Raw genomic sequence first — 9902 nt, 5'->3', positions numbered from 1 at the left:
GAAGCTTCGACAAACTGGAGGAAATATCAAGTTATCATTCTAGTTGTGTTACATCTACCTCAAATACGATAGATATTGAGGAATACCGAAAAGGTGTTTTGGAGGCCGTTCGGGAGGCCTCTTCCTTCTGCAGTTTATTTTCCTCCATACACATCGGAAACGTTGGTTATAGGTCAATGTGTTTTGCAGGGATCGAAGGAAGTCTTTCCTGCTATCTTGTGTCACAGAACTGAATTTCTCTGCAGGTAGTTTATTTAGCGGTCATTATTATAGACCTCTTGTTTTAGAATTTCTCCTAGATTTTTTCAAGATACTCTGCTAGTTAAAAATTTCTCCATGAAATTATGTGGAAAATGCACTCCACTTCTTCAGGAAGTACTTTTGGAAATTCTCTAAAACATGTTTCGGGAACTTTGGATACTCCCACCAAAATTCCTTCCAAAAATTCTTCCCGAATTTTCTAAAGTAGTTCTTGAAGGAATTTCCTGCAGAGTAGCTTGAGGAAATTCCGAAGGAATACTCAGGGAATTCCGGAACGAATTGCCGGGGAATTCATGCAGAAATTTCCTGGGGCACTTTTAAAAAGGTTTCTTGGAGAAATTTCTGGAAGAACTCTTGAAGTGGTTTCCCACGAAAAACATGGATACATTTATGGGAGTCCTCATGGAGGAATTTATGAAAGAAAAATTGGTAGTTTATGTGGAAGAATTTACTGGGTATTTTTTTATGATGTTGGAAATTCCGAATTCCTGAGAAACTTCCCCGGAAAATCCCGAAGGGCTTTTTGGATAATTTTTGTAGAAATTCTGGGGTAAGTACCTGCATAAAATTTGAGATTTCTGACAGAATATACCGCAAGAATTTCTTAAATAATTTCCAAAGCAAATTCTATAAGAAAACTATAATAGGACAGCTGAGAACTTTTGAAAATGTACTTAACAAAAACAAAATTACAATGGCTACATATCGTATTGATTTTCCACTCAAAACGAATAGCCCTTTGTGACTTTATAACGTATTTTAATTCCAAACTTTTGTTCGATCCGCCATTTGATGATGTACTTAGCGTTTTGAATCGCCATCTTAGAACCGAGCTATAAGAATGACCAGATACCAAAACCCGAGCACGATGCTACGCCAAACCAGACATGACGTCATATACCAGGATGAGCAGCTGAAATACCTCAAACCTAAATCCCAACCCCGTCCATCACCAAATTACGCAATCTAACCTTGAGTCGCCACTAGTATCTTGGTCTTTGTCCCTTTCCCTTACTAACTGTTGATAATAAGATGATATCGATTGTAAATATCATTAAGAGTCTCGGCTCCGTTAAGTGTTATACACGCCTGAATCTGTCAAGTAAATACAATAGATAAAAAAAAATGACCAGATTGGCCATTGTAGTGAAATTCAAGAAATGTTTCAATCTTTTCGTTGCAGCTTAGATCATAATTTTGAATATTTAACGTAGTATAACGTAATATAAACGTAATAAAAAGGAAGACAGATTTTATGTGTCAAGCCAATTTTGCCTTGCAAATGCGTTGAATACCATTTTATCGTACACATTTACCACATCAATCAAATGAATAGTGCACTATTAAAAATTATTAAATATGAATGGTGATTTTGTATCTTAAAAAAAAAGGAATCGATTGGTCACCTGTCATAAGACGAGTTTATACAATCCCATTGAATTCCACCACTTAATTGTATCTTGACAGATACGTATTTCGACCTCAAAAGTAAGGCCGTCTTCAGTGTCTCGTACTTGACTCGACTAAGTCGACTAAGTCGAGTCAAGTACGAGACACTGAAGACGGCCTTACTTTTGAGGTCGAAATACGTATCTGTCAAGGTACAATTAAGTGGTGGAATTCAATGGGATTGTATAAACTCGTCTTATGACAGGTGAAAACATTCCACTAAAAAGCTCAAAATAATTTTCTTATCAATCGATTGGTGATAAAATCATAAAATTACGTTGAGAAATGATCAACTGATAAGCCTCCAAAATCTATAATTTGTCGTGATAGTCTGGGTTGTTTTTGAAAGAATTGCCGGAGACATACTTGGAGATAATTTGAGAAGAATGTTCGTGGAATTTTCAAGAGTCCAAGGATTTCAAGGACAAATTTCTGGAGTGAATCCTAGTCGAGTTTTTCGATGATTTCTTGGAAGAACTTCTGCAGGAATACTTGGCGGAGCTTCGGGAGGAACTCATTGAGAAACTTCCGAAGGAATTCATTGAGAAACTTCCGGAGGAATTCCTGGAGGACCTTCCGGAGGAATTCCTGAGGTAATGGAGGAGGTTCCGGAGGAATTCCTGGAGGACCTTCCGGAGGAATTCTTTGAGGAACTTCCGGAGGAATTCCTGGAGAAAATTCCGGAGGAATTCCTGGAGAAAACTCCGGAGGAATTCCTGGAGAAAATTCCGGAGGAATTCCTGGAGGAACTTCCGAAGGAATTCCTGGAGGAACTTCCGGAGGAATTCCTGGAGGAACTTCCGGAGGAATTCCTGGAGGAACTTCCGGAGGAATTCCTGGAGAAACTTCCGGAGGAATTCCTGGAGGAACTTCCGGAGGAATTCCTGGAGGAACTTCCGGAGGAATTCCTGGAGGAACTTCCGGAGGAATTCCTGGAGGAACTTCCGGAGGAATTCCTGGAGGAACTTCCGGAGGAATTCCTGGAGGAACTTCCGGAGGAATTCCTGGAGGAACTTCCGGAGGAATTCCTGGAGGAACTTCCGGAGGAATTCCTGGAGAAACTTCCAGAGGAATTCCTGGAGGAACTTCCGGAGGAATTCCTGGAGGAACTTCCGGAGGAATTCCTGGAGGAACTTCCGGAGGAATTCCAGGAGGAACTTCCGGAGGAATTCCAGGAGGAACTTCCGGAGGAATTCCTGGAGGAACTTCCGGAGGAATTCCTGGAGGAACTTCCGGAGGAATTCCTGGAGGAACTTCCGGAGGAATTGCTGGAGGAACTTCCGGAGGAATTGCTGGAGGAACTTCCGGAGGAATTGCTGGAGGAACTTCCGGAGGAATTCCCGGAGGAACTTCGGAGGAAATCCCGAAGGATCTTCCGGAGGAATTCCCGGAGGAACTTCCGGAGGAGTTCCCGGAGGAACTTCCGGAGGAATTCCCGGAGGAACTTCCGGAGGAATTCCCGGAGGAACTTCCGGAGGAACTTCTGGAGGAATTCCTGGAGGAATCCGGAGGAAGTCTACAAAGAATCAAATAAGTAATTGTTCAGGTCTCCTGGTAGTCGCCATCCTCCAGTGCAGCAAACAACATGCCAAGCGTAAAGTTTTAGGTTGGAAGCCGCTGTTTTTTTCCGGAGAACTCTGAGAGAAGGAATGGTTTTGCAGGCGGTTATATCGAAGCATGTTTCTTTTCACTGACGGGGTCAAGTCTTCAAGTGAAATAGAATTTCCAGTACACTACGATCAGAAAGTATCGTCAAGCAATGTACGTTTAGGCCTCTCGGACCCGGGCGGTAAGTCCAACTCTTTTCGACAGCTTTCTGGGCTACCCGGGGGCCAGGGATGGGAGAAATCAAATTTTCAAAAATCGAGGATGATCAAAACACACCCGCGATCTTACTTTTAAATAATCAAGAGATAAAAATTCGCCAGCGATTAAGAATCATAGCAAAAATCGTATCTTGAATTGAAGCATTTACCGTTACATTTTGAACTCTTTTTCGTTACTATCATGAAACCATAAGGCCAAATAGAAGATATAACGGGACTGTTGACAATTAGCTGTTATTAGTAAATATTAATGTTTGGATGAAAATTCTGTGATTATTATCGTTTGTGTTCAAAATTTGAGAAGTTGTCGCCGGCGACAACTCGCCTACTGTTTCCACGTGAAAAGTTTTCACTATCATTATCGTCATTATCGTCTGATAATGATTCAGCACAACACTGCCCGGAGCACATATCCGGGGCATCTCGGGCAATTTAACACGAGGGATAATGTCTTTGGGACATCCCCTTCGACACCCTTTAGTTTAGCGAGGATTTTCCCGTGGTGGGAGCCCACCTCGGTGACAACCTTCCGATTACCGTGGTAAACGTTTTTCTCTTCTGTGGTGCTATCTAGACAATGAAGAACAATGAAGAGGAATTCCCGGAGGAACTTCCGGAGGAATTCCCGGAGGAACTTCCGGAGGAATTCCCGGAGGAACTTCCGGAGGAATTCCCGGAGGAACTTCCGGAGGAATTCCCGGAGGAACTTCCGGAGGAATTCCCGGAGGAACTTCCGGAGGAATTCCCGGAGGAACTTCCGGAGGAATTTCCGGAGGAACTTCCGGAGGTAATTCCGGAGGAACTTCCGGAGGAATTCCCGGAGGAACTTCCGGAGGAATTCCCGGAGGAACTTCCGGAGGAATTCCCGGAGGAACTTCCGGAGGAATTCCCGGAGGAACTTCCGGAGGAATTCCTGGAGGAACTTCCGGAGGAATTCCTGGAGGAACTTCCGGAGTCGGAGGAACTTCCGGAGGAATTCCCGGAGGAACTTCCGGAGGAATTCCCGGAGGAACTTCCGGAGGAATTCCCGGAGGAACTTCCGGAGGAATCCCCGGAGGTACTTCCGGAGGAATTCGGAGGAACTTCGGAGGAATTCCCGGAGGAACTTCCGGAGTTCCGGAATTCCCGGAGGAACTTCCGGAGGAACTTCCGGAGGAATTATCGGAGGAACTTCCGGAGGAATTCCCGGAGGAACTTCCGGAGGAATTCCCGGAGGAACTTCCGGAGGAATTCCCGGAGGAACTTCCGGAGGAATTCCCGGAGGAACTTCGGAGGAAATCCCGAAGGATCTTCCGGAGGAATTCCCGGAGGAACTTCCGGAGGAGTTCCCGGAGGAACTTCCGGAGGAATTCCCGGAGGAACTTCCGGAGGAATTCCCGGAGGAACTTCCGGAGGAATTCCCGGAGGAACTTCCGGAGGAATTCCCGGAGGAACTTCCGGAGGAATTCCCGGAGGAACTTCCGGAGGAATTCCCGGAGGAACTTCCGGAGGAACTTCTGGAGGAATTCCTGGAGGAATCCGGAGGAAGTCTACAAAGAATCAAATAAGTAATTGTTCAGGTCTCCTGGTAGTCGCCATCCTCCAGTGCAGCAAACAACATGCCAAGCGTAAAGTTTTAGGTTGGAAGCCGCTGTTTTTTTCCGGAGAACTCTGAGAGAAGGAATGGTTTTGCAGGCGGTTATATCGAAGCATGTTTCTTTTCACTGACGGAGTCAAGTCTTCAAGTGAAATAGAATTTCCAGTACACTACGATCAGAAAGTATCGTCAAGCAATGTACGTTTAGGCCTCTCGGACCCGGGCGGTAAGTCCAACTCTTTTCGACAGCTTTCTGGGCTACCCGGGGGCCAGGGATGGGAGAAATCAAATTTTCAAAAAATCGAGGATGATCAAACTCACCCGCGATCTTACTTTTAAATAATCAAGAGATAAAAATTCGCCAGCGATTAAGAATCATAGCAAAAATCGTATCTTGAATTGAAGCATTTACCGTTACATTTTGAACTATTTTTCATTACTACCACGAAACCATAACGCCAAATAGAAGATATAACGGGACTGTTGACAATTAGCTGATATTAGTAAATATTAATGTTTGGATGAAAATTCTGTGATTATTATCGTTTGTGTTCAAAATTTGAGAAGTTGTCGCCGTCGACAACTTGCCTACTGTTTCCACGTGAAAAGTTTTCACTATCATTATCGTCATTATCGTCTGATAATGATTCAGCACAACACTGCCCGGAGCACATATCCGGGGCATCTCGGGCAATTTAACACGAGGGATAATGTCTTTGGGACATCCCCTTCGACACCCTTTAGTTTAGCGAGGATTTTCCCGTGGTGGGAGCCCACCTCGGTGACAACCTTCCGATTACCGTGGTAAACGTTTTTCTCTTCTGTGGTGCTATCTAGACAATGAAGAACAAAGTGAATGGTCTGATCCGTATTAACCATTTTCTCTTTTTTTCTATCCTGCTAGGAGTGGTTTAAGCTTAGACCTCCGGAGCGTTGCCCTTTTAGAGACATTCTAGGAAGCCAGTGGCGTAGCCACGGGGGTGGCTTGGACATATCCCCCCCCCCCCCCCCCAGAGACAAAAATTTTAGAAGAATTTTTTTTCCGAATCCTGCCCGCCCCCCAGACCAATTTTCGGGCTACGCTACTGTAGGAAGCAGATCTCATAGCTCTCAATGACGGATCCCAGAACTTTTTAACGGGCACTCCTCACTTTCATCGCACAATGGCGCTACTTATTAGAAATTTTCACGCTAGAATCCATATGTTCCTACTTGGCGCAAGCGATCTGATATGAATCGCATAACCTAGTCTTTCTAGACATCTAGAAGGAGTTCAACAGCAACTGAACTGGACGCTCCTAGTGCTTAAGCAACTCATCGATTGAGGATTGACTATGAACTTTATCGCCTTCATTCAGGAATTATTCATGAAACGCTTCTGTAGGGTCTAATTGGCAACGAAGAGTCGCAATTCCGCCATATTACATTCAACATTCACTTCTTCACGCCGAGGATATTTTGTTGGTAGCTTACGGGAATACACCAGGGGGTATCCGAATCAGGACTTTATCCGCTCACAGAGCCGTTCTCCGATAAAGTTTACGATAATCGCCAGTTAAATTTCGAGAGTTCCAACAAAACCTGTGCACATGGAAACCTGATATTATATGCTAGTTTTGTAATCAAATATTATACGTTGACATGCTTTATGTTTTAATTTGTATTATTTTCTTTTGTTATTGTTGTGTGCTTAATACCATTACGAAATATGTTGATTGTGATTTTATGTTATGTGCAAGCAGTTATTTTACGTCCAATGTTACAAATCGTATTACAATATCAAATGCTTTATAAATTTAAGTACATTCAATTAGACTATAAGATGTCCGTTGAATTTAATAAATAAATAAATAAATAAATAAATAAATAAATAAATAAATAAATAAATAAATAAATAAATAAATAAATGTGTCCGAGCCGAATGAGCCGAGCATCAAATAAGGCGAACATTACCAGAAGATTGCACAAATGCTTTTCTCTGTACCGAGGCAGGCTGACCGCCATTTCGCCACCGTGTGTCAGTTGCTATTTGCCGCCGGCCGCTCCTATCGCCGACGGAATGTATTATGCGTTGTTGTGGCTTAATTATTTGTTGACATAACATTGTTCGTAAGGACATTGCTGCCTCGCTGCTTCACAGCTCCACAATTATTAACTGTGTGGCCACTGTTAGCTGTTAGCCACACTGTTAGCCACATTACTATTTGTGTATTCGCATATCCCTTCTCTTCGTTGACATTACGTCCTGTTTCCGCATCTTAGCTAATAGTGTTTATTAGGCACTCCCAGTCCCACAGTTATTTTTGCGTGGTACCATTTCAACATGTTATGAGGCTAACATACCCAGGACGGTCGAGACAATTTCCAAATCGAAAATTTTCCAGACCGATCTGGACTCGAGCCTAGCTACTCTAAGCATGGTTTTGCTTTGAGCCGCGCGTTCAACCGTAAGGCCAAGAAGAACCCATATTCGTATATCATGTGGCTACACACGATGTCCAAGGAAGTTGATAAAATAGTCTAGATCCGACCGGGAATCGAATTCAGCCTTGTTCGACATGGCCTTCGCGCATTATTGCTAATCCAAGAAAAGCTCATAGAATAATAGGAATCAAAATTGAAGTAGGACTATCGCTCAATACGGTGTGTGGTTATAAATTGGATAAAAATCTAAAATTCATTTCTTTTGTTTTGTCAACGATTCGAATCGTCAATGGTCCAATAAATGACTTCCTTTCTGACACGGGAAATCCATGAAGAAGAAAGAGCCTTCAGATGACTGGTTTTGACAATAAAATGTCCTTTACTAGGAGCAATCCAAAGGAACTGAAGGCAGCCTTATTTGTCAATGATCTTTTTATATTCATGACTAGCGATACCGATACGACCTGATTGTTTTTTAATATTCGCAATTTATTTAAAAAGCGGGGCATGAACCGATTCTACAGGGGAGTGGTATCTAACCACCATAGAATTTTTTTTTTCAGGAATGGTGGCAATGCATATTGATTGATGCAAAAGCATGCAGAAGGATAGAAAACATGCGATTTATTCTCCTAAAGTACTTTTTTGACCTTTCTGTGATTTTTTACAATACATTTTATGATGCACGAGAAAGGCATCATAGCCGCTAGGTGGATTAATCTGGAGTTTTTGATTCAAAGATTTATAGATTGCTTATGAACATAAAGTTTATTATCATATAGAAGTGGTATTTGGGTCACAATTGGCAACAGTTGGCTTCTAATTAAAGAACACAGTTTAGATTCCCGTTATCGTCGAAATCCAGCTGCGATAGCTTTGAACTCGGGTATAGACAGCGGGCAGCATACGCCCGCAGCCAGCTGATAGTGAGAACACACCCACCAGTACGTTATCTTCCGAAGCCAGTGGGGCACCGGCATCGATAATACAGTAACACCCGGTCATTCGCGGACGAGCGCATATACTGGAATCGTAGATATGGACATGTGAATCACCGTCGGCATGAATTTGCCGGCACTCGTCGTTCGCAAGCGTAACCTTGCGGGCCATCTGCATGTCGTTGGGGGTTTCTTCTTCGATCTTGAATGGTTCGAAAAAATAGTAAAATATCACAAAGTATTAGATGGTCGAAAACTTACATCCGATCGCCATCCAGTAAGAACCACAAGTTCACCGGCCGCAGACGCCACTCCTGGTAAATTGATCACCTGAACATTGCTGCTCAATTCTATGTTAGAAGCCGTTTTTACGAGAGCAACATCATTTTCGTAGAAAATTGGATCAAAACTTGGGTTCAGTTGAAGATCATCCACATCGTATTCCAATCCTTTCGGATCCAAGGTGTAACTTCCAACGACTATCTTGAAACTTGTTTTAGTTCGACCCTGGACACAGTGAGCTGCCGTAAGGATCCAACGCTCGGACAGAATTGACCCACTGCAGAAGTGTATGCTAACTGGCAGTGAACGAAGCGACGCCTGGAAGGGAGCGTTCAGAATGGGATCCGTTTGGTCCATATCTCTCGCTTTTACAAATATTTATAAAAGTAGATTTTCAACATTAGAAGTTTTGAGTTCTGCTTCTATACTTACAATTTGGTGCCGAATGGATCACTGCAATGGCAGAAATAAAAAGAATGAAGGTAACCTTATACATTCTGTACTGATTACAAACTGGGTTTGTTGGTTGTCAAATGTTCCAATTTGAACCTAAAATGGTTGACTTCGAAGGGCTTGCTGCTTATATATGGTTATGATGTTTGTTATCGTCCATCTAAAAAAACACTTGCTCATGTGAACTTTTTGCTTTCCGGGGTTTCCTGAAAGGCCAAATATTCACTTATTATGTTTACATGAACGCATTTCGAGCTAAATGACGTAATCTTGAACATATTTCTACAGACGGTTTTTTCAAGCAATTCAATTTTAAGAGTCTGTCTTATTTGGAGAATTCAGCTTAAAGGTGACAGTTTGAAGAATAAAAAACCACACGGCAATAAGAATTACTGGGACTACCCAGTAATACCAATAAAACATCGATCAAAAATGATTCGATATCTGTTTAAAGTAATTTGGCTCTGCGAGGAGGGTCTTTATTGAACTGTCACTTTTAAGATTAATTTGAGTTTGATTCTCCAAACGAGACAGAAACTAAGATTTCGTGAGATTTTCGAATTAGAAATAATGTGGAAGAACGGAATAAGAGCTGTACGAGAAACTTGTTAAGGAATCTTTAACCTCCCTATCAATTCCGGCCTTTCTAATACAAGCAACATAAATTCTATGTCAATGGTCAATCACCTTACT

The 9902-nt window shown here is 42.5% G+C and overlaps 1 protein-coding gene across 1 annotated transcript; it reads right to left on the bottom strand.

Moving 5' to 3' along the window:
- Positions 1-8330: 8330 nt before the first annotated feature.
- Positions 8331-9113, bottom strand: LOC134222526 (chymotrypsin-2-like). The gene is made up of 2 exons (XM_062701677.1): positions 8736-9113; positions 8331-8676 (listed from the first exon to the last, which is right to left on the bottom strand). Exons 1-2 carry the CDS (start codon positions 9111-9113, stop codon positions 8374-8376), a joined length of 681 nt encoding a protein of 226 aa, XP_062557661.1. The 3' UTR covers positions 8331-8373.
- Between the last annotated feature and the right edge of the window lie 789 nt (positions 9114-9902).

Source organism: Armigeres subalbatus, chromosome 3, assembly GCF_024139115.2.
Source record: "Armigeres subalbatus isolate Guangzhou_Male chromosome 3, GZ_Asu_2, whole genome shotgun sequence".
Taxonomy (NCBI): Eukaryota; Metazoa; Arthropoda; class Insecta; order Diptera; family Culicidae; genus Armigeres; species Armigeres subalbatus.
The sequence above is the reverse complement of the archived record's forward strand: the minus strand, read 5'-3'. Positions and strand labels throughout refer to the sequence as shown.

Excerpts from the sequence above, each read along its gene's own strand:
- LOC134222526 (XM_062701677.1), bottom strand. The coding sequence starts at position 9,113 with ATGGACCAAACGGATCCCATTCTGAACGCTCCCTTCCAGGCGTCGCTT. Across the intron at positions 8,677-8,735 it reads TTACTGGATGGCGATCGGAT|ATCGAAGAAGAAACCCCCAA; the intron begins GTAAGTTTTCGA and ends GAACCATTCAAG.